A 24,851-nucleotide genomic window follows, 5' to 3' on the forward strand; every position below is an offset into this window, starting at 1 on the left:
CGTGTGCCCCTGGATCCAGGTGAGGCTGGGTCCCGGGCCCGGGAGAGGCCACGCGCCCCTGGGTCCGGGTGAGGCCAAGCGCCCCTGGGTCCGGGTGAAGCTGAATCCTGGGTCTGGGCGAGGCCGTGTGCCCCTGGATCCGGGTGAGGCTGGGTCCCGGGTCCGGGTGAGGCCGTGGGCCCCTGGATCCGGGTGAGGCCACGCGCCCCTGGGTCTGGGTGAGGCCACGCGCCCCTGGGTCTGGGTGAGGCCACGCGCCCCTGGGTCCGGGGGAAGCTAGATCCTGGGTCCGGGCGAGGCCGTGTGCCCCTGGATCCGGGTGAGGCTGGGTCCCGGGCCCAGGAGAGGCCACGCTCCCCTGGGTCCTGGTGAGGCCATGCGGCCCTGGGTCCGGGTGAAGCTGAATCCTTGGTCTGGGCGAGGCCGTGTGCCCCTGGATCCGGGTGAGGCTGGGTCCCGGGTCCGGGCGAGGCCACGCGACCCTGGGTCTGGGAGAGGCCACGCGCCCCTGGGTCCGGGTGAGGCCACGCGCCCCTGGGTCCGGGGGAAGCTAAATCCCGGGTCTGGGTGAGGCCGTGTGCCCCTGGATCCAGGTGAGGCTGGGTCCCGGGCCCGGGTGAGGCCACGCGCCCCTGGGTCCGGGTGAAGCCGTGTGCCCCTGGATCAGGGTGAGGCTGGGTCCCGGGTCCGGGTGAGGCCATGGGCCCCTGGATCCGGGTGAGGCCACGCGACCCTGGGTCTGGGAGAGGCCACGCGCCCCTGGGTCCGGGTGAGGCCATGCGCCCCTGGTTCTGGGTGAAGCTGAATCCTGGGTCTGGGCGAGGCCGTGTGACCCTGGATCCGGGTGAGGCTGGGTCCCGGGTCCGGGTGAGGCCGTGGGCCCCTGGATCCGGGTGAGGCCACGCAACCCTGGGTCTGGGAGAGGCCACGCGCCCCTGGGTCCGGGTGAGGCCACGCGCCCCTGGGTCCGGGGGAAGCTAGATCCCATGTCGGGCGAGGCCGTGTGCCCCTGGATCCAGGTGAGGCTGGGTCCTGGGCCCGGGAGAGGCCACGCGCCCCTGGGTCCAGGTGAGGCCACACGCCCCTGGGTCCGGGTGAAGCTGGATCCCGGGTCCGGGTGAGGCCGTATGCCCCTGGATCCAGGTGAGGCTGGGTCTTGGGTCCGGGTGAAGCCACGCGCCCCTGGGTCCGGGTGAGGCCGCGCACCCCATGGGTCCGGGTGAGGCCACATGCCCCTGGGTCCGGGTGAAGCCGTGCCACTGGGTCCGGCCGAGACCAAACCAGAGGGAGTCGGACCTGCATTACCACCATTTGTCCACCATCCAGAGCTGAGGGGTCAGTGCCGACATGTACACAGAAGGAACTGGTGGACATTGATATTGGGTCTCAAAAGAACTGTAGAACTTATATTTCCAGTTTATTTCTGGAGGAACTAGGATTAGTTTCACAGAAATCACTCTGTTGTACCTTCTTTTCTTCTCAACCCTCCTTTCTTTCTGTTGGTCCAGAAAGAAACTCACTACAGACTGATTCATTTGCCTGTCAGCATAACTATTATTGCTCGTCTCACATTCAGTTCTTATAAGTATATCTCTAGTGACACATGATTTCGCTCATCTAGGGGAAATGATGAACAACATAAACTGATGAACAACAACAGAACCAGAAACAAGGAGGCATCGATCGGACTATCGGGCCTCAGAGGGAGGATAAGGGAGGGTGGGGGGAGGGGGGAGAGATCAACCAAAGGTCTTGTGTGCATGCATATGAGCCTAACCAATGGTTAAGTTCAACAGGAGGTTGGGGCATCCGTGGGGAGGGGTGTGGGATGGGAATGGGGGGATGAGGACAAATATGTGACACCTTAATCAATAAAGAAATTTTTAAAAAAATAAAAAATAAAATAAATAAATAAATAAATAAATAAATAACAACAAAGTAGCCATGGGCTCAACTAAAAACCAAGGTTCTTTTAGTGATATAGAAGGTGAGAATAGATATTCGGAGACAAGCACACCCTCAGTCATAAGCTAAGCACTTACTATGTTCCAGGCATTATGTTAGCTGCTAAGGATAATATATTGAACAGAGCTTTTAATCAAGCAAGAGACAGACATCTAAGCAAATAACTCTATAATGCTATATGATAAGTATTATTCTTTTTAAAAACATATTTTTATTGATTTCAGAGAGGAAGAGAAAGGGAGAGAGAGAAATGTCAATGATGAGAGAGAATCATTGATCGTCTGCCTCCTGCATGCCCCCTACTGGGGATCAAGCCTGAAACCTAGGCATCTGCCCTGACCAGGAATCGAACTGTGACCTCCTGGCTCATAGGTCAATGCTCAACCACTGAGCCATGCAGGCCGGGCAGTATTATTCTTGATATATTAAAAAATAAATATGGGAACAACAACCAAAAAATAACAAGTGATTTTGTTGGAATTAGGAAATCTTTAGGAAAGATTTCCCAAAGGAGGGGACATTTAGGTTTGGCCTTGAAGGATGTGTAAGGGTTTGCCAAGTGGGGAGAAGGTTGGGAATTAGGTCAAGCTTGGCAGAGGGGCCATTAATAGAGAGAGAGAGCCATGAGGTGCCATGATCAGATGTGCATTTTAGAAATGTGAGTCTGGCAGCTGATGGAGGATAGATGAAGGGAGGCCACACTGGAAGTTAGAGGGTCAGATTAGAGGCTGCTGTGGCAACTGAGTTACAAGATGTGAGGACTGGAGCTAAGCCAGTGGATAGAGAGGCAGGGCAATTAGAGGGCTGTCTCATAACTAGAATCAGCAAAGTTGGTGATTGTGGCTAACACTATTGTTTACCTACCCAAACCACTCCCCTTCTTTCTTGCTAACAGAACTTGATTTTGGCTCCAGTGATGTCTCGTTAATGGTTTACACCAATCATGACAATCCTATTCCCCAACATTCCACTTCCTTTGCAGGTAAGGGTGGACATGTGACCCAGTTTTGACCAATGAGGCCAAAGGGGAAGTTGGCCATGAAGATTTCTGGGGAAGATTTTTCTATCCTGACAAAAAGGATATGTTTCGTCTTCCCCCTTCTGCATTCTTTCTGCCTTGAATGTAGAAGAGATGCCTGGCAATACATCAGCAATCACTCCTGACATGATATGATTCTATGAAGCATGTATAGACCTTTGCAATAGTGCTGCTCAAAACATCCTGAGAACTCCCCTTAGGAAATTCTTAGCAAAGACTGATTCATTTTATTTTGGATATCCTTACTGTTAAATCTTCATTACTATCATGGGGATTTAATTCTTTTGAAATATCCAAGGCTAAATACAGTGAGTTATGAGATTGTGATAAATAAAATCTTGTGGTAAATGATTTCATAAATAACTAATCCTGCTGATTGTTTTCTGTGTATGTGTATGTGTGAATCATAAACTCCTTCTGATAAGTAATTCCAGAACAAGAATTACAAGCATATTTTCAACACTAAAAGCTTAGTTTGCAAAAGGAGATCACCTACCAAGGACTTTTGCTCAACACCAACTCTTGCCAGATAATTTTTTGTAAATTACTTTCAGGAGTTGGTGATTCAAATGTCCTCTCAAGAAAAATATACAGGTATTGTTCATGTTCTCAATACTCCTAAAAAAGGAAATGGTCTCAGAGTTCTCATCTTGGATTCTTCCTCAGACTTACTTTGTGAAACTAATCCTAGTTCCTCCAGAAATAAACTGGAAATATAACATAAAAGGAGCATGGTAAACAAAAATTGGTTAGCAATGTCCTAGAATTTAGAATATCTCTTATAGGTTCCATAAATATTATGAATTAATAATCATCAATAAACTAATTTTGTTATTCATATATTATGGTACTAAGGATTAATAATCATATACTCCTAATCGGTTATTTTCAGTAATGACAGAAAGCCATACTGTTACAATTTTTCTCTTTTTAAAATTTGATTTCAGATAGGAAGGGAAAGGGAGAGAGAGATAGAAACATCAATGATGAGAGAGAATCATTGCAGCTGCCTCTGCACACCCCACACTGGGGATAGAGTCCACAACCTGGGCATGTACCCTAACCTGGAATCAAACTGCAACCTCCTGGTTCATAAGTCGATGCTCAACCACTGAGAAACACTGGCCAGGCTAAAATCCACTTTTCAAAAAAAATATATTTACATTCCAGGTCTCTGAAATCACTCTGTTGTACCTTCTTTTCTTCTCAACCCTCCTCAACACCTACCCTCTGCTGAAGAGCTCACCTGTACATTAGTGAGCAGAGTGAAGTCAGTAGATGGGAATAGCCTCATCTTTTCACTCTGCATCTGTCCTCACAATGTCTTTCTTCCCAGCTCTGACCAAATTCCTGACCCACAAAATTAAGAATAGAATCTAATGACTGTTGCTTTAAGCCACTAAGTTTTGAGCCACATGATCTACACTAATAAAAGAGAAAGATACAAATTGCCCGTACCTTCATGACGCCCACCAGCCAATTAGGAGTGAGTATGTAAATTAATCCAACTAAGATGGTGAGTTAATTTGCATATGCAGGCACTGAGTGGCCGGGGCGGGATGCTTGCATCATCGCCATGGCGATGACACAGGCATTCTGCACTGCCCCAGCTGCTCGGGGCCTCTGGGCAGCGTGGGAAGGCGGAAAGGCGGCTCTGGGCCGGAGCAAAGGCAGTGCCAGCAGCCAGGGAAAGGAAGTTCCATTCTTGCATGAATCTTCATGCATCAGGCCTCTAGTAACTACATAAATAACTACAGCAATATCTCCCACCTTAAAGAGTTTTTAAACTGCCTTATCCCATTTTTCTGCTCCTTCTTGTAGTAAAACTTCTTCAAAGAGTTAAGAAGCTATAAGTCACACTTTCTCGAGTCTTTAACTCACTCATTCCTGGTTCTGTCCCAACCCATCACTAGACCATACTCTTGTCCAGGTCATAAGTATCCTCCATTATTTAGCCTCTCGAAACCTGTGCCTTCCTTAATGAAATACCATTCTCTCTTAACTTCTCAACTTTCATGACTCTAGACTTTCCTGATTTTCTCCTACCTCCCTGGCTGCTCCTTCCCAGCCTGCTAGGCTGATTCCTCCTCCTCTGCTTCACCTTCAAATGTTAATTTCAGACCCTTCTCTTCTCTCTACACACACTTTCCCTAAGTGTCCTCAACCAATCTATTGGTTTTAAGCACCATCTACATGGTGATGCCTCCAAATGTAGCTCTCCAGCTCTGACCTCTCCCCAGAATTCCAGAGTTAGATATCCAGTTGTCTCCTCAACATCGCCTTTGGAGGCTTAAAGACACCTATACTGAAAATGGCCAAAGCAGAGCCTGTGATTTTCCTACCCCAAATCTGTTGCTTTCTTAGACTTTTCTACCCCAGTAAATGGCATCTCCATCCATCCAGTTCTCAGGCCCAAGAGCCTAAGGATATCCTTGATAACTTTTTTTCTCTCTTGCTTTGTGTATTAGTTTCCTATGGCTGCTGTAACAAATTACCACAAATTTGGTCACATACAATTAAAACAACATACAATATTATTCAGCCATAAGAAGGAATGAAATGATATTTGGTGATCCTTGAATACATTATGCTTAGTGAAGTAAGCCAGACACAGATGGACAAATCTCTTATGATTCCACTCTTTAAAAAGTACCTACAATAGACAAAAATAGAGACAGAATGTAGAATAGAGGTTACCAGGAGTTGAGGGTGGGATGTGGGTATGGGGAGTTATTATTTATTGGGTACAGAGTTTTTGTTGCAGATGATGAAAATATTTTAGGCATTGATAATGGTGATTTTTACAAATATTGTGAATGTATTTAATATCACTGAATTGCCAACTTAATGAATGGTTAAATATTATGTTATGTATGTTTTGCCACAATTAAAACAAGAGTAAACATTTATTTTCTTAGAGTTTTGTTTTGTATGTTTTTTTAAATCCTCACTGGAGGATATTTTTCCATTGATTTTTAGAGAGAGTGTAAGAGAGGGGGAGAGACAGAGAGAGAAACATTAATGTGAGAGACACATTGATTGGTTATCTCCTCATGGGGATCCGGCCTGCAACCAAGGTACGTGCCCTTGACCAAAATCAAACCCAGGATCCTTCAGTCCACAGACCGAGTCTCTATCCACTGAGCCAAACTGGCTAGGTCTCTTCTTAGAGTTCTTGAGGTGAAATTTTGAAATCACTTTCACTGAGCCAAAATCAAAGCATCAGCAGCGCCAAATTCCAATAGAGTTGCCTTTCCCGTGCCTTTTCCAGTTTCTAATGTTGCATTACTTGTCCCTGTTCTCTATTTTCAAAGCCAGCAGTGTAGCCTCTTCCTTCAGTCTCTACATGGCCTTCTCTGCAATTTAAAATCTCTCTCTGGCTCTATCTTATAAAGACACTCATGATTATATCAGGGCTCATCTGGATAATCTAGAATAATCTCCCTATCTCAAAATCTTTACCTTAATCACATAGGCTAAATTTCTTTTGCTAGATAAAATAAAATTTGCAAGTTCCAGGGATTAAGATATGGTTATCTTTGGTCCCATTATTCAGCCCTCCATACCTATTACTAAATCCTGTGGATTCTACTTTGAAACATATTTCAAATGTGTACACTTGTGTTAACGTAAAAACATTCAAACCTGTAAAGAATTTTTGTGAGTTTATTTGAGCCAAACTGTTGACAATTGCTGGGAATCAGAACCTCAATAGATTGAGAATGACGGGTTACATCTATATTTATACATTGCAATCAAAGGAAGGGACATAGGTGGGTTACATGAAATCCATTAGTAATAGACAAGAGAGGTGGGAGAAAGCAAAGCAGGGGTGGGGTGGGGGGGAGAACCCTTGGGAGTGGATAAAAAGTAAAATGATAGGAGAGAAACCAAGATGGCAGCATAGATAAACACCTAAACTGCTGCCTCGCACAACAATTTCAAAACTACAACTAAAAGACAAAACGTCTATCACCCAGAACCACGGGAAAGCTGGCTGAGTGGAAGTTCTACAACTAGAAGGAAAGAGAAAAGAGCATTGAGACGTGCACAAGCACTGAAAAGCTGAGGTACGGAGGTGCGCGAATAGGGCTGGCAGCGGATGTCTGGGTGCGCTGCTTCTTTCAACCCAAAGGGAGACAAGCTCCCGATTACTCTGAACTCCAGTTTCTGGGGAGACGCTGGGGACCCAAACTCCTACGGGGAGAAGCTGGACTGTCTGCCATCGGGTCGGAAAGTGAGGGTGGCTTTCTTGCAGAGGTGCGCCCAGCAATCATTGTTTACTGCGCTGGGGCACGGGACATGGGGACTTGGAAATGCAGAAACGCAGAAACAGCTGACTGGCAGCCATCGCTGTTTGCCACGCACTAGCCTAGTGACTCCCTGAGACCCCTCCCCGCACAATCTACAAACCCACCCAAGCTCCACGCAGCGGCTTTTGCATATAAATGGCCTGCCCTATCGCAGCTTAACCAAACAAACTGCAGCTCTGGTCAGACAGCTCCAAAACCTCCAAAGCCCAAGCGAAGAGGAGAAAACTGTAGTTCTCACTGTGGCTCCTATTGGGTGGCCTCAGACAGTAGCTGACCTGCACCCCATTGGAGATCCAGAAGCTAGTGTATCTAGTGGTCAGTGTGAGACGACACCAGATTTTAACTACTCACATCCATAAGTGACACATTCAAGAGGCAGACTCAGTGAGCACCAAAGCCCCACTGAAGCAAGTACTGCCCCATAAGCGTGTCTCCAGCGCAGCAGTTCTTCCATTATAGTCACAGTGGGTCCTCACAGCCAATTGGCTTAGAGGTCAATTCCTCCAAGTGACACCAACAACAATCAAGACTTAACTACAACAAGGCTGTACACACAGTCCACAAAGGGGTGCACCAAGAGTGTCCACCTCAGGTAACTGGGAGGCCGACCCACTGGCCATTATAAGACACCTAGCACACAAAGCTACCCTACCAACTCAGGGAAGGAGCCAAAATGTGGAGACAAAGAAACAGATCCCAAATGAAAGAAATGGAGGAAAACAAACAACTGGATATAGAGTTCAAAACCACGGTTATAAAGTTTTTCAAGAATTTTCTAGAAAAGGCCGATAAATTCAACGAGACCCTTGAGGATATGAAAAAGGACCAACTAGAAATTAAACATACACTGACTGAAATAAAAAATATTATACAGAGACCCAACAGCAGACTAGAGGAACGCAAGAATCAAGTCAAAGATTTGAAATACAAAGAAGCAAAAAACACTCAACCAGGAAAGCAAAAAGAAAAAAGAATCCAAAAATTTGAAGATAGTGTAAGAAGCCTCTGGGACAACTTCAAGCGTACCAAGATCAGAATTATGGGGTGCCAGAAGAAGAGAGAGAGCAAGATACTGAAAACCTATTTGAAGAAATAATGACAGAAAACTTCCCCCACCTGGTGAAAGAAATAGACTTACAAGTCCAGGAAGCGCACAGAACCCCAAACAAAAGGAATCCAAAGAGGACCACACCAAGACACATCATAATTAAAATGCCAAGGGCAAAAGACAAAGAGAGAATATTAAAAGCAGCAAGAGAAAACAGTTAGTTACCTACAAGAGAGCACCCATACAACTGTCAGCTGATTTCTCAACAGAAACTATGCAGGCCAGACGGGAGTGGCAAGAAATATTCAAAGTGATGAATAGCAAGAACCTACAACCAAGATTACTCTACCCAGCAAAGTTATCATTCAGAATTGAAGGTCAGATAAAGAGCTTCACAGACAAGAAAAAGCTAAAGGAGTTCATCACCACCAAACCAGTATTATATGAAATGCTGAAAGGTATTCTTTAAGAAGAGGAAGAAGAAGAAAAAAGTAAAGATAAAAATTATGAACAACAAATACATATCTATCAACAAGTGAATCTAAAAATCAAGTGAATTAAAAATCTGAGGAACAGAATAAACTGGTGAATATAATAGAATCAGGGGCATAGAATGGGAGTGGATTGATAATTCTCAGGGGGAAAGGGGTGTGGGGGGTACAGGAAGAGACTGGACAAAAATCGTACACCTATGGATGAGGACAGTGTGGGGGAGGTAAGGGCAGAGGGTGGGGTGGGAACTGGGTGGAGGGGAGCTATGGGGGGGAAAAGGAGAAACAATTGTAATAATCTGAACAAAAAAGACTTATTAAATTTAAAAAAAATAAAAATTTTTTTTAAAAAATAAAATGATAGACACATACTTAGGTGGGTGCAGGAACAATTAACATGCTAATGAAGGAATTTGTGGTATCTGTCCTGGCACCCAGGCACATTAGGTTGTGCCCCCAAGGGGTCCAGAAAAAGAGAAGTTACAATTTACCCAGGCATTTCAAGGGTATGTTATTATAGATGCAAAAAGACACATAGGCTCAGTTAAGGTAAAGGTTGACCTTGTCAGTGAAGATACCGGCCTAGGATATAACTACTTTTAGTTAAAGTTTAATTTCAGACCATCCTCTGTGGTTACTAAATTTAGGTCTCTGAGTTTGTAAGACCGCCGTGCAGGCCTTCCCTGAGCTTGTCAGGTTAGCATGTGGCCCCTTTCGTCCACACTTGTCTCCACTTGTACTATCATTACTCTCAAGCCAGCATCATCACTTCCCCCTTGGACACTTTCAACATCCTCCTAGTGTAACTCTCCAGCTTAGCTCTTGCCTACAATGGACAGAGCAACAAGAATGACCTTTTAACACATAAAGCAAGCCATGTGCAACTTACTCATATGCTAGTGTCCTTGCCAACCTCTCCTCCCACCCACTACCCTCCAGCCACAAAGATCTGATTTCTGTGACTCAATATAGCAGGCACTTCCCTGCCTCCAAATCTTTGGGCATGCCATTCCCTGGAACGTTATTCCCATGTCCATTTATTTATTTATTTATTTATTTTTAATACATTGAACACCTGGGGCATGACCTAGCATGTTTTCAGGATATGTGCACTGAACTGCTAAGCCTGAATCAAGTCATTTACTTTACAGATGAAAAATATGAAACAGACAGAAGCTTAAGAATATAGACATTGCCCTAACTGGTTTGGCTCAGTAGATAGAGCATTGGCCTGTGGACTGAAAGGTCCCAGATTCGATTCCGGTCAAGGGCTTGTACCTTGGTTGCAGGCACATACCCAGTAGGGAGTGTGCAGGAGGCAGCTGATAGATGTTTCTCTCTCATCAGATGTTTCTAACTCTCTATCCCTCTCCCTTCCTCTCTGTAAAAAAATCAATAAAATATATATATTTTTTAAAAAAGAATATAGACATTGCCCTAGCCAGTTTGGCTCAGTTGATATAGCATCGGACTGTGGACTGAGGGGTTCCAGGTTCAATTAGGTCAAGGGCACATGTATTGGTGCCCCTGGGTGGGCATCCATTAATGCCGGGGTTCTTGTCCCAGCATTAAGAAGGGTGCAGCAATCTGGAGAAAGGAGCTGCGCGTAGATTCAATAAGGAGTCCAAGGATGAAAGATAGTTTTGAGAGGCATTGGGGGTCAGAGGAGCTTCAGCTAAAGGAGCTTGACTCAGGATCCCGTGCTTTTTATTAACACAAATTGTCCTAAGGCAAGGTGGAGATAATACACTTCAAAGGGTAGGGTTTACAGAAGCATTGTCAGATTGGGGAATACCCTACAGCTGTTCAGGTGTTTGGCCAACAGGAGGCAATAGGTTAAGATGCCCTGAACTGTCTGACAGTAGACAATCCTATTCAGGTTTGGGGGAGATGCTTTTCCAGCCGTTTCAACAGGTAATTACATATGTGGCTCAGCCCTAGTTGAGCCCCCCAAGCTTCACCAACCTTTTGATGAAACTCTTGTAATTATGACATGTTGGAATTGGTTCCCGGCACACATACCTGGGTTGCAGGCTCGATCCCCAGTGTGGGATGTGTGGGAGGCAGCCAATCAATGATTCTCTGTCACCATTGATGTTTCCATCTCTCTTTTCCTCTCTGAAATTAATAAAAATATTTTTTTAAAAAGAATATATAGACATTATACCAAATAAAATAGTATCAGTGTTTAAATGTGAGCCCAATATCCTGTCCCAATTTAAAGACCTTTAATACCTGTGCCGCCTCTATGATTTTTTATAAATTTGCTTTATAAAAACAGCCTATGTACTGTCTTGTCCCACTTCCTACAGCCATATACAACATAGAGTGGCAGATAGAGGCCAGCCTCTCATTTCAGTTTGAATCTTTTCCACTACAGAATTTAAAAGGATCTCAAATGGTATTTTTTTAATTCTTAAGTATTCTGCAAATCCTCGAGCTGAAATCTTACTGCTGTTGAGTGATACCTCAATTGGAAAATAAGCATGAGTTTTAGCCCATGACTATGTTATTCCCTCAAGATCATTTCCTCACAGGCAGGTGGGCCACGTCAGCGGAGCCCACTCAGATATCTCGGTCCCCATCACCTGAAAACCTCTTTTCTGCATACCATTCCCTGAGCTGGCTGCCTGGAGACTGGAAAACCTGGTACTGTCTCCTCCCACAGTTCCCTCCCCTTCCTCCAGCTTATCGCTGGTGTCAGAGAAGAATGCGATCTTCAAGTCTGTACATTCCAATCCCAGCACTTAGGGGAAGGGCCCTCAGAAGAGCCAGCTGGTGTCTGGGGGGCAGGGCAGGGGCAACTGGCTGAGTAGGCACCTGTCAACCCACCAGCCCCCTCAACCCACCCCGGACAGACGGCCAGAGCTGTGAACAGGGCCCCCTTGGAAAGCACCAATTCTGGCTCTCTGGGGCAGCCTGTGTGGGGTGGGTATTTCTAGAGTTCTGGGAATGGGGTGGGGTCAGAATCCCTAGAAACTCTACCCAGGGACCTGACACTCACTAGGTGTACTTACTTAGTCATACCTGTGGGAAAGGGCTCACAGTGCTAATAATGCCAGGAAGGGGAGACCTGGTCGGTTGTGCAAATAAGCCAAGATCCCAGAATAGAATAGTGAGTATTAGGCCTCCCTTTCTTCTCACTGGGTAATTGGGACGACCTAATATGATTTCAGATAAGCCAACTTCCCTCTCTATGGCTCAGTTTTCTCTCTCTAAAATGGGCAGGGAAGAGTGGGACCAGACAAGTTTTAAAGTCACTTCTAAGACCAAGGATCCATGACTCTGATTTTTTAAAAATCTAATTCCAAAAAATAAATGTGGCCTGGCAGATGTAGCTCAGTGGTTGAGCATCGACCTATGAACCAGGAGGTCACAGTTCAATTCCTGGTCAGGGCACACACCTGGGTTCCGGACTCAATCCCCAGTGGGGGGCATGCAGGAGGCAGCCAATCAATGATTCTGTCTCATCATTGATGTTTCTCTCTCTCTCCTTCTCCCTTCCTCTCTGAAATCAATACAAATATATTTAAAAATAAATAAATGTGGCCAAGTATGTAATCACTAGCTTGTCTCCTCACCCCCACATTCCCGCCACCCTCCCTTCAGCAGGCTATGGTTTTCCTAACACTCTAACCTTGTGATCTTCCAAGAGATCTTACCCCAAAAGATCCATGAGAGTGTTGGGAATCTGGCTTAGAAACTTCTCTCCTTCCACCTCTGCCCCCACCCCCACCCCCACCCACCATGCCCTCCAGCTCACCCTCATTGAGCACTTCTCAAGGCTTGGATGTTCAAATCTCAGGCATTTGAATTTAATGTTTACTGTTTTGAGTCCTGCCCCATACACTTCAGGGCACCATGGAGGACATTCTGACTCACCATGTACTCTTCCCATTAATTTTTGAACATTTGTCCTGAGTGCCAGACTCCACCATGGGCATCTGGGCTACCAAGGATAATAACATGGCCCAGTTCTCGGGAAGTTAGTCCTACATTAGGGGTCATGTCAATTTACCTGATGGCAGTTAGCCTGAGTGACCTGGGAGAGAACACCAAAGGAGGGCCTGCTTTGGCAAAAATCTTTATATATATATATATATATATATATATATATATATATATATATATATATATATATATTTTAATTGAATTTTAGAGAGAGAGAGGAAGGGAGAGGGAGAGAGAGAAACATCAATGTGAGAGCGGAACATCCACAAGCTGCTTCTGAAACCCAGGCATGTGCCCTAACCGGGAATCAAACCAGCAACCTTTCAGTGCACAGGTCAACGTCCAACCAACTGAGCCACACCTGCCAGGGCTTGGGCAAAACCTTGAAGGATGCTAAACAGATGCTCTTGGTGCCTGTCCCCTTAGACCTCCCTGGAGTAGCTTGATCCATGCTCAGAGCAAGCCAGGCACTCCAGGGAGTTAAAGCCACAGGAAGGGCAAGCCAAGGAGAAGCAGAGCTGGTGGGTAAATACAAAAACAATCCTCAGGTATGATCCGCAGTTTCTCAGAGGGTCCCCGCAGGATTGAGTGACCTGCTCATTAACACACCTGCAGTGTCTTCCCTCCCCTCTCTCCACAATTCTTGGGATCTAAATATTTGGGAAAGGTTTTCTCTTGGGCTTAAGGGGAATATTGCAGTGTGAAATGTTGAAGCCTATGGAAGGCAACGTAAAAGCAGTGATTAAGCAAACAGACTAATTACAAACTAACTGGTCAGCCTGTGTGAGCCTCTGTTTCTTTATCTGTAGCATGGGGATAATAGTCAGAACCTGTAAGGAATCAATATGGTAATGCTTATGGTGTTGGGCTCTGAGTCGTAAGTACTCAATTTAAAAAGGGGGATGGCCCTAGCTGGTTTGACTCAGTGGATAAAGCAGACTGAAGAGTCCCGGATTCAATTCCGGTCAAGGGCACGTACCTCAGTTGCAGGTTTCCCGGCCTGGTCGGGGTGTGTGCAGGAGGCAACCAGTAGATATGTCTCTCTCATATTGATATTTCTCTTTCTCCATCTCTCCCTCTCCCTTCTACTCTCTCTAAAAATCAATGGAAAAAAGAGTGAGGATGGATAGATAGATAGATAGATAGATAGATAGATAGATAGATAGATAGATAATAAAAAGGGGAATGGTCGGCAGCCCCACCCCCTGACTCCTGTTGGTGCCACCCTGCCAAGGTCTAGAGGTCTGGGAAAAATATGGGGCAAAGACTTAAATGTGTGTCTCTGGGGAGGGAGCCCACCTCCCACCTTCCCCAAAGCCTGACCAGTGCTCCTCTTCATGGGAGATCCAGACTAGTCCAGGTCCTTGCCACCATTGGTGAGACAGGCAGCAAGCAGCAGAGACAAGAAGTTGGTCAGAGGGCCTGGGGCTCTGGGCAAGTGCAGGACAATGAACCAGGGCCTCTCCAGACCCCCTACTGGTGACAGAGGAGCACCCCACATTTCTCCCTGGGTTCCCTTTGACAGCCCTCTATGGAGGGCCAACTTACTTCCTCCTCAGGGCCTCGGTTCAAACAGGTGGGTGTGGCTCGCTCTCACCTGGGCAGCCCTGCCTGATCTCCCCAAACCCTGCTGGCCTCAGGTGGTCCATCGCCAGCTGAGAGAAGCTGATGTTTTAATTGACTGCTGGGTGCTCTCTGTGCCCAGTGAACCAAGCAAAGGCAGAGGTCAGGGCCTCACCTGAGCCCATCCACTGGCCCACACACTGGTCCCCTCAACCTTCCCACCATACCCTTGACTTCTCCCTCCCACTTGGCCTCCTGTGTCATCCATGGCACAGAGTTTCTACCTCTGGGGCCTGGGCTCCCTGTGTGCTGACTGTGCTGCCCCAGACAGGGTTTGTCCAGAACAGGCCTGGGCCCTATGAAGGAATACTTCTTTTTAAAAAACTCTTTATTATTGAAAGTATTACAAATGTCCCCCCTTTTCCTCATCCCCTCCACCCCCAATTCAGTTCCCGCCCCAGGCCTTCACCACCCTACTGACTGTGTTCATGGGCGATGCATATATGCATATAAATTCTTTGGCTAATCTCTTCCTCCCCTCCCCCAACCCCTTCCCTCTGAGATTCTGAGTCTGTTCTCTGTTTCCAAGCAACTGAGCAGCAAGGCCCCTGCTGGCACGTAGGCCTCAAGGATAGTTTTAAGGCTTTGGGTGGAGAAGGCCAAGAAAGGAGATGCCTGGGGTGTGCAATTACCCAATTAACCCCCTCTGCAGTTCCGAGGTGTCCTGTATTTCCTCAGGGCTGCTCAGATAAGAGCTGTCAGGACGAAGATCCCTGCAGCTCTGGTCTCAGAGTCTGTGTACACAACTCGGGGATGATTAACCCTGGGCCTGGGGGGCTGGGATGTGCAGATCAAAGGCCCTCAGACAAAATGACCAGTCTCGGAACTCAGGGGGAGCAAGGCATTGTCTGCTCTAAACAAGCTCATGCCGTGTCACCAGGGCTTCAGGGAGACCTGGGGCTCTTGGTCACGGGGATCAGAGACCCCCGCCATGAGGCAGAAATGTTCTTTCTGCATTTCTACCCTCTTTATCTTTCCCATTTCTTAGGAGAAACAAACCTCCACGCTGTCACTGAACTGGGTCCCATAGAAACCAAACTAACTCTTCCTGGAGACGCCTGGATCTGGTTTGAGCCTGCCCCTGCTCCCAGACTCCTCGGAAGACCCCTCTGGCCACTTTCCCTTTAAATCTCTGCAGGCCTTCCTATGGACTAGAGTACCTTCCTCCTTTGGGCCACAGGGCTTCCTCTGCATACCAGCTCGCCATTCATCCTCCAAGCATCCCAGGAAGTGGAAACCACCTATCAGGAGGATCAGATTCCTGGAAGGTGACAGTGTCACTTCTGCCTCACTGCGCCCATCAGCCCTCAGCCCTCACCTTGGCAGGGAGAGCTGACTTCCTCTGTTTCTCAGGCCTGGAAAGGCAAGTGTAAGGTGAGATGAAGAGGGGGGAGGGCTAGGAGGAGGAACCAGGCCTGGAAAGGGGCAGGTCCAGTCCCAGAGTGGGAGGAGGAGACAGGCACTGAGGGTGTTGGCTAAAGACCACAAAGTGAGGAAGGAGAGGCGTGCAGGGACCCAGATATCTCAGGCCCTCTCAGTGACTGCGGCAGGTGGGGGCAGGGGCAGGGGCATCTGGGAAATAGGCCTCCCTCTGGAATTCAGAGTTGAGCTGCTGTGTAAGTCACTGGCTCCTGGGATCTATAAGACAACAGTGAAGACTACAAAAGGGCAAGTGCCACACTCCAAAAGGACAGCTTCCGGTGAGTATGACACGCTGCTGGAGGCCTGGGTTACTGGCCTCAGTTTCCAGCTCTTTCTCACTGCTTGGACTCCAAAATAGCAAGAGGGAGGTCTGGATGGTTGCTTAGAGACCTAGTGGTCAGCAGAGTAGCTGGGGCAGGAACACACAGCTACAGAAATGGGGGAGTATCAAGGAGTGACGTCAAGGCCAAGGCTCGATTGGAAGTAGCTTTGCTTGATGTACCCCCTACCTGATCTCCCAGTTGCCCTGTGCAATCCTGGGTACTCCAGAAACTCCTGGTGACTCTCAGCCATTCCCCCCTGGGCATAGCTGACCTCAGGAGCCTTGGCTTTTGTTGGGACCAAGAAGGGACCAGAAAAAGCTTGATTCAGGTTCCAAGTATCGCAGCTGTCCGGGGGCTCCTTGCTTCCCAGACGGCAACCCTGAGGGCCCTCCCATGAAAGAGACCCTAGAACTTATTTTAAAATGTGACCTGCAAACCGGGTCGCATGCAAACCAGGACTCACCTCTGAGGCTGGGCAATTCTAAGGGGAAAATGGGGGCAATTGAGTTTTGCTGGGACTGACAAAATCTTCCTCAAGTCCCATGCTCATTATTAATGGGCATTTTTGTAGCAGCGTCTGTGCACCTGGGGAGTTGACAGCGATAAAGGGCAAGTTCCCTTCCCTCCAGAAGCTCATGGGATGGGGTTATGGGGTTACTGGGAGGTTCAGGCCCAAATGGGGCAGATGAGAGAGGCCTTCTGCGGGAGGTCCGTGTGGGTTAGCATCCACAGAATGAGAGGGAATTAGAGGGAAGAGCATGGCTGGGAGAAGGAAGAGCAGGAGGTGCACCGTGCAGCTGGGGGAGATGACAGGGGCAAAGTCACTGCACACCTAGTAATGCTGGGGACCGCCCAGGACGTGTGCTCCTCCTCCAAGCCCGGTGGTAGGGGCACACTTACCCTTCTTTCGGGGTGTTTCTTCGGGATTTAATGCTCTGTCACGTTATTCTCTCCTCAGCCACGCACCATGTGGTTGGCCCTGCTGCTGCTGCTGCCGACAGCGCTGCACCTGAGCCTGGCAGAGCCTCCCCAGGAGAGGGTCCCTCTTTTCCGACTCATTCAGCTGGGCGCCTGGGGAAGCGGGGCCAACGACACCACCAGCTCGCCCTGCCAGGGCCTCTTCGCCGTGGGGGCCACGACCTTGACTCTGGCGAACCGCAGCCTGGAGCGCCTGCCGGGCTGCCTGCCCCGCACGCTGCGCAGCCTAGACGGCAGCCACAACCTGCTGAGCGCCCTGAGCGCGTCGGAGCTGGGCCACCTGCCGCAGCTGCAGGTGCTAAGGCTGCGCCACAACCGCATCGGCGCGCTGCGCTGGGACCCCGGCTGGCCCGCGGGGCTGCACACGCTGGACCTCAGCTACAACCGGCTGGCCGCCCTGCCTCCGTGCGCCCGGCCCTCGCTGGGCAGCCTCCGCGCGCTGGAGCTCGCCGGGAACCCCCTGCAGGCGCTGCCCCCCGAGGCCTTTGCCTGCTTCCCCGCGCTGCGCCTGCTCAACCTCTCCTGCACGGCGCTGGGCCAGGTGGACATCGCCGACGCCGCCTTCGCGCCCCTGGCCTCCCTCGAGGTCCTGGACCTCAGCGGCACGCTCCTCAAGCAGGGTGAGTCCTGGGCGCCCCGAGTTTTCAGTAGCGGGACCAGTTTCTTGGAGGGGTCGCTCACGGTGCTGATCATAGATAACCCCGCCTAGATTGCCTGAGCCACGTGCACCCTGTTCCAAGGGCCATACAAGGGTTAATTCCTTGAGTCCCAAGAGGAGGGAGCTATTATCTCGGTGTCGCCTATGAGGAAACCAAGGCCCAGAAAGGTGAATGACTGGCCCGAGGTCTCACAGCTCAGTAAGCGGTGCCTCCAAATTTAAACCCAAGCATTCTGGGTCCAGAGCCCAACCCTTTAGCCACGCGGTTCTACTGCGACCCAGCAGAGCTGGGGAATGCTGGTAGAATGGGGAGGTGGATGCACTGCTTTGGCCGGATCAGAATCAAACAGGCAGTTCAGTGACGCAGCTGATGCTCTTGGGGATGAATTCAGGGACTTTTCTACTTGGTTGGCTAAAATTCTGCTGCAGTTATTGACCCTTCAAACAAGACACAGGAGGGAGGTGAGAATACCAGTTCTCCTGTCCTTGGTGTGTTCTGATTTTGGCTCACAAGATTGGCTTTATTAATTTTAAAAACACTCCATGTGTCTGTAATCGCCTGTCCCACCATAGACAAAGGAAGAAAAGAGCGAGACCTGGGCACAGAGGGGAAGGGGCACATTCTCCATGTAGTATTAGGAGAGCCACAAAATTAGGTTTCTGGGCCTCTTCCACCTTGCCTTTCTCTCCTCCTTCCTTACCTTTCTCAAGTAGGTCCCCACTCCTGGTAGCCATCGGAGTGAAGTTTGGGGTATTTCTGTGTGGAGTTTAACAAGAGGGTAGGGCAGCAGCGGAGTTGGAGACAGTGACCTGGGTTCAAGTTCTGGCCCTGTCCCTTCCCAGCTCTGTGGCCTTGGACCAATCATTCTCCTCTCTGGTCTCAGTCGTCTCAGCTAGAAGGAAGGAAGGACTGGTCTTTCAGGTGATGTAGCCCATAGTTCTGAGCTTCCTAAAGCTTCCAACTGTGCCCATACTCAGCAATGACCTTCACAACTCATGTTGTCACTCTTGGTGTTTCCATAACACCCTGCCAGCCTCCTAGGTTGGTGGCTTCCTGGTAGTGGGCAGTCTCCCCTGTGTGTTTCAGTTCAGCCAAGGTGGATCCAAGACCTGCCCAAGCTCACATCCCTCTACCTGAGGAAGATGCCCATGCTGAGGAGCCTGGAGGGGGACATTTTCAAGATGGCCTCTGACCTGCAACAACTGGATTGTCAAGACTCCCTAGCACTTACCTCTGTCCAGACACGTATCTTCCAAGACACTCCTCACCTACAGCTCCTTCTGCTGCAGAAGTAAGTGTTTCTGAGTCACATGAATGAATTTTGCCTGTTCCCCTATGCTGAATAGGTGTAACTATCTTATAGAGCATACCAGACTTTAATTTTCTTCCCGTGGCTCCTTCAGGTCCTCTCTGGGGTTTTGTTCTTCCTCATCCTTTGGATGGTATCTTGGGCAGATCCCAGATAGTCCATCCAGCCTGAAAACCATGCAACTCAGTGCTGTCCAGAGTAATAGTGAAACCCCAAACGCTCATGCATGTAAGGTTTCCTTTAAGCCCAGATGAGAAACCTGCAGTGGAAGAGGGGATGAGGGCATTAGGTTCTTCTCTATTTCTTCATCCATCTGCTTCTCCATGTGGGAAGTCAGCTCTTCCAGAGGTCTAGGAAAGAAAGATGAGAGGGTAGAAAGGTCCTACTAGTGGTCAGGACCCAGGGCTGGTGTCTTCTGGCCTGTTGATGTCCTAAGTGTCATTATATCCACCTCCTTCCTGACTCCTAACAGGAAGGACAGTGTCCCTTTGATGATGATCGCAGGCCACCTCCTTTCCTGGGAACCCATACTGGGACCTGGGAAGTGGGCACTTTTCCCCATCACCACTCTCAGTGTCACCATTTCTCTCTTTTCTCTGCTAGCTCTAGACCCAACCAGAGTACTTCACTTTGGGGCTTGTCAAAAGGGACAGGAGATAGAATATGCAGAGCACTTAGTGCCTGGCACACGGTGTGTGCTCTATAACATTAGTGCAGATGATGGTGGTTGTGATGAAGGCGATGGTAATGATGAAAGTGCTGGTGATGGTGGCAGTGGTGATTGTGATGATGCTGGTAATGTGATGTATTGGTGACAGTGATGGTAATCCTATATAGTAAAAGGGTAATATGCAAATAGACCAAATGGTGGAGTGACCGGTCACTATGATGCGCACTGACCACCTGGGGGCAGACACTCAATGCAGGATTTGCCCCCTGGTGGTCAGTGGACTCTCACAGGGGGAGCGCCGCTCAGCCAGACGCCGGGCTGATGGCTCACGGCTGGCGAGCACAGCAGTGGTGGTGGGAGCCTCTCCCACCTCCGCAGCAGCGACATCCCCTGAGGGCTCCCAGACTGCGAAAGGCCGCAGGCTGGGCTGAGGGACACCCCAGTGCATGAATGTTGTGCACCGGGCCTCTGGTGGTGATAATAATGATGGTCGTGGTGATATGTTGATGAATGATAACTCTGTCTCAGATCTTCTTTTGAGCTTTTGACTGATGCAACATTGTGTATAAGGCATAAGATGTGGAGCCAAATTGCCTGGGCTCAAATCCTGACTCCACGACTTACTAGCTGTGTGAGTTGGGGCAAGTTACTTACCACCTTTATAGAGCAGTTTCTCATCTGTGAAATGATGACAAAAAGAAAGTCCAAGGTCATTAAGAGTTTTGCCCAAAGTGAGATCATCTAATCCCTGACAGAATGGGTTTCCATACATCACTATGACTCTGGGAATAGTTTTGACCTGATTGTAAAAGGCTGCCCTAATTTATTTCCTGTGTATTTCAGCTGCAACTTGAGTTCCTTCCCTCCTTGGACCCTGCATTCCTCCCAGGTTCTATCCATCAACCTCTTTGGCAACCCCCTTACTTGCAGCTGTGAGTTGTCCTGGCTCCTCATGGATGTAAACAGGACTATCCTGAGCAGGTAACACATTTACAAAATAGGTGACTGAGGGGTGAGGGTCAGCCTCCCGGAGCTGATGTCTGGCTCACATAAGCAGGCTGGGCCGGTTGGCAATGTAGGGCAGGGCGGATAGCCCCCGGGCAGTCACATCCAGGGGCCCAGAGGGGCAGAGGGCATGGAGGAACAGACGTGGGAGGTTTTAATGGGCCAGATCAGGAGGTAGGGCTCATCACTTCCACTCACATCCACGCTTAACTGCAAGGGAGGCTGGGAAAATGTGGTCTAGCTGTATGCCAAGTAGGAAAAAGGAATGGGCTAAACGAACAGTTGGCTTGTCTCTGCCAAAGCAGTGGTATCATTGCCCCATTTTGTAGATGAGCAGGTTGGGGAGCTACTTGCTTAGATTCATGCAACTTCTGGGTGGAGGAAGCAGAATCTATCTTTGTCCAAAACTGTGCTCTTAACCACTGGGTTCCCCTGAATCCCCCAAATGGAGCCTGGCTTCCTCTGTCACTCAGTCCAAGGCCAGTGGGCTGACAGAGCTCCTGTGGGACAGACGGAAGTCCTACAAAGACTTCTCGTTGGCTCTTAGCTGGAAGAGCTATTTTTGCAGTGGGGAGCCATGCCCAGGTTGGCCACCAGAAAAGGATGTGGGTTGGGAACACCTCCCTCAAACCAGCTCCACCAGCTCACTTTGGGAGACATCCCCCCATCCTGTGGGGGTTCTTTTCTCACCTCCAACCCAAGCCTGGAAACAAGCGAGGCTCAGTCTGTCCTCTTCTCCCCTTCATGTTGATTCCAAAGACAAGCACTCAGGTCCTTTGCAGCGAAGGGTCTCACTCCGTATTAATGAAGAGGTTGAGAGTACAGGCACTTCACCCCACTTAGCACTGTTCATTTTGGTTGCATTACTTAACCTGTCTGGGCCTCTCCCTCCTCATCTGTAAAATGGGGATAATAGAGCCCACCTCATAAGGTAGTGCAGATTGAATTCACTGATACAGTAAGGTGCTCACCATAGGTCCTGGCATGTGGCAAGCACTCAGAAAATGTTAGCCAGTATGAGCATTGTGGCCAGGAGGCAGACAGGTGAGAACACTCAGAGATTCTGGACTGCCCTTCGCAGTGCTCGCCCACGTTTAGGCTCTGCCATTTGCTGGCCCTGCTAACTTGAGCTTCCATTTCCTCTTCTGCTTCAGGGGAGCCTCCTCCACAGGTCACCCTGAGGTCAGGGAGGTGACGCGCCTACCCTGCGCCATGGGGCTCCTGTTGACAAGGCTAAGCAAGAGGGATTGTCTGCAAAGGCCAGCGCAGAAAGCGGCCTTCATGCCAAATACCTTCTAACCGGTGGACCTCTCCCCTAGGGCAGCAGACACGGTGTGCGCACCCGCTGCAGGATCCCGCGGGGCCTTCTCCGCCCCTCTGGCGCTGTCCCAGCTGCCCAGTGTGTGCCCCCGGGACCAAAGCACCACCCTCCTTGGCTCCAGCCCACCCTCCTCTGCGGGCTCCACCCACGCGCCTTCTACACCCGGTGACTTCACCCCGCTGCTGAGCACAGCCCCCTCCTCTCAAGCTGTGGGAGGCCGACAGACTGTCACCAAGGCCCCCTCCCACCCTGTGAGTACCCCCGCATGGTCGCACCGCCGTGCCGGGGCGGGGGCCGCTGCCTCCACTATCGTCTCTATAGCGGGTCCCAGGAACTCCAGCGCGGCAAGCCGGGCCTGGACAGAGCACGAACCTACTGCCTCGCTTGTCCTGGACCCTCATGTTTCAGCTGCCTCCATCCCGCCCACCGGCAAACAACGTGGGCTCGTCCCTGCCTCCCGGAACCCACTGAGCACCCGCCGGCACTACCGGACGACACAGGCCACCCCGCAGGCTCCCCACCCAAGTCCTTCCGAGGATGGAATTCCAGTCTTGGTTTTGGACGACTCCAGTGAGGAGGAGGAGGAGGAGGAGAAGGAGGGGCAGAAGGAGAAGGTGAGTGCGCCTCCCCAGGGCGTGGCCTGTGATTACCACCCTTGCAAGCACCTCCAGACCCCGTGCGCCGAGCTGCAGAGGCGCTTGAGGTGCCAGTGCCCCGGCTTCAGCCAGGAAGACACCCTCCCAGACCCTCCCAAGCTGCAGCGGGTGTCGGAGATCACAGACACGTCCGCGCTTGTCCACTGGTGCGCCCCCAACTCGGTGGTGCGCAGCTACCGGATCCGCTACTCTCCGGAGGGCTGGCCGGGGAACCAGTCCGCGGTGGGGGACATCTACGCCACGGCTCGGCAGCACCCGCTGTACGGGCTGTCGCCGGGCACCACGTACCGCGTGTGCGTCCAGGCGGCCAACGGGGCCGGGCTGAGCCAGCCGCAGGCCTCGGGCCGGAGGGGGCCGTGCGCCTCCTTCACCACCAAGCCCAGCTTCGTGCTCGTCTTCGCGGGGCTGTGCGCCGCCAGCGGCCTGCTGCTGGTCAGCACCCTGGTGCTGTCCGCGTGCCTCTGCTGGCGCGGCCGGAGGCGGTGCTACCACGCGCACCTGGCGGCCTACCGGAACCCAGCCTTCGACTACCCGCTGAAGCTGCAGACCTTCACGTAGCTCAGCCTCCCCTCCCCAGCCGAACGCGAGCTGAGGGACTGGCTGCCGGCGTGCAGACAAGAAGATACGGAGGGTCCAGCACGGGCCCCGTCAGTTGTGAGCTTCTGTAAACTCCAGAGAAGCCAAGCACTGCTCCACCACACACGGGAACTGGCCACGTTGAGTCTTTCAGTCCAAGGAACTTCTCCCCCCTGCTACTCCGCTGGGTCTGTTTCCAGAAACGTGATGGCCCGCGTCCAACCACCCCTCTTGGGGCTGGGCATTCGTGTGTGTTGTTGTTTTTTCAGTAGCAACCAGGGCTCCCCAGCGTCCAGAATTGTGTGTGGAAGTAGGAACAGATAAATGCTGCAATCCAGCCTCCTATACTGTATGAGAAATGACATCCTCAAGCCGCTTTAGGAAGTTGAGGGCATTATACTAAGTGAAAGAAGTTCCCTCGTGGTCAAGCTCTGGCAAGGCACACGTTTGTTATTCAAGGAATCAACCCCAGTGGGTTCTTAATCCGAGAACTGGGGTGAGGGAGAAGAGCGCTGGTTGTTTCCTGAGGCCTCCCGAGTTTCTTCGTGGCATTTCAGGATATGGCTCCTTGCTTGATAGGCCCTTTGCTCATTTTTTAATTGGATTGTTTGTTTGGTGTTGAGTTTTATATGTTCTTGATAAATTTTGGATATTAAAAATATCAAATGTATCACTGGTGAACATGTTCTCCTGTTCAGTAGTTGTCTTTTCATTTTGCTGATTTTTCCCTTTGCTGTGCAAAAACTCTTTAGTTTGATATAGCCCAGTTGTTTATTTTTTTCCCCTTGCCCAACAGGGGAAAATATTGCTATGAGAAATGTCCGGGATAGTACTGCCTATGTTTTCCTCGAGGATTTTTATGGTTTCATGACTTACATTTAAGTCTTTTATCCATTTTGAGTTTATTCTTGGGTATAGTGTAAGAATGTGTTTTAGTTTCATATTTTTTGCACTTAAAAAATATTTTTTAACAAAAAAAAAAATGAGCAAAAGAAAACCTCAATGCTCTTGCTAAAGGCCAAAGCATTTCTCTCCTTTTATTGAATAGACTATCTTTACCCCACTGAATGTTTTTGACTCCTTTGTCAAATATTCATTGACCATAAAGGCATGGATTTATTTCTGGGCTCTCTATTCTGTTCCATTGATCTGTATGTCTGTTTTTATGCCAGTAGCAGGCTGTTTTAATTACTGTGGTCTTGTAATATACTTTGATATCAGGTAGCATGATTCCTCCAACTTTGTTCTTCTTTCTTAGGATTGCTATAGCTATTCGAGGTCTTTTGTTCATTGTAGCATTATTTACATTAGCCAACATTTGGAAGCATCCCAAGTACCCATTAGTAGATGAGTGGATAAAAAAGCTGTGGTATGTTTACACAATGGAATATTACTTGGCCATTAAAAATAAGGAAATCTTATCTTTTGGGTCGGCATGATTGGACCTGGAGAGTATTATGCTAAGTGAAATAAGCCAGTCAGAGAAAGACAAGTACCATATG

The 24,851-nt window shown here is 49.3% G+C and overlaps 1 protein-coding gene and 1 long non-coding RNA gene across 2 annotated transcripts in view; one reads left to right on the forward strand and one right to left on the reverse strand.

The window, feature by feature from the left end:
- LOC307107272 overlaps positions 1-15,737 on the reverse strand; it is a 29,448-nt gene extending 13,711 nt beyond the window's left edge. The window contains exons 1-2 of the long non-coding RNA XR_013814209.1: positions 15,591-15,737; positions 10,879-10,974 (exon numbers count right to left, since the gene is read on the reverse strand). This is a non-coding gene — a long non-coding RNA (uncharacterized lncRNA). The remainder of the gene's footprint in view (positions 1-10,878; positions 10,975-15,590) is intronic.
- A 179-nt stretch (positions 15,738-15,916) lies between these two features.
- Positions 15,917-24,019, forward strand: LRRN4 (leucine rich repeat neuronal 4). The gene is made up of 5 exons (XM_079784398.1): positions 15,917-16,130; positions 17,134-17,773; positions 18,899-19,103; positions 20,635-20,772; positions 22,116-24,019. The coding sequence occupies exons 2-5, from the start codon at positions 17,143-17,145 to the stop codon at positions 23,329-23,331; spliced, it is 2,190 nt and encodes a 729-aa protein (XP_079640524.1). The 5' UTR covers positions 15,917-16,130; positions 17,134-17,142; the 3' UTR covers positions 23,332-24,019.
- The last annotated feature ends 832 nt before the right edge of the window (positions 24,020-24,851 follow it).

Source organism: Cnephaeus nilssonii (assembly GCF_951640355.1).
Source record: "Cnephaeus nilssonii genome assembly, chromosome: 11".
NCBI lineage: Eukaryota > Metazoa > Chordata > Mammalia > Chiroptera > Vespertilionidae > Cnephaeus > Cnephaeus nilssonii.

Bases quoted from the DNA above. Each gene is read 5' to 3' on its own strand.
- LRRN4 (XM_079784398.1), top strand. From the start codon at position 17,143: ATGTGGTTGGCCCTGCTGCTGCTGCTGCCGACAGCGCTGCACCTGAGC. The intron at 17,774-18,898 runs GTGAGTCCTGGG...TGTGTGTTTCAG, and splicing joins CGGCACGCTCCTCAAGCAGG to TTCAGCCAAGGTGGATCCAA. The intron at 20,773-22,115 runs GTAACACATTTA...CCTCTCCCCTAG, and splicing joins AACAGGACTATCCTGAGCAG to GGCAGCAGACACGGTGTGCG.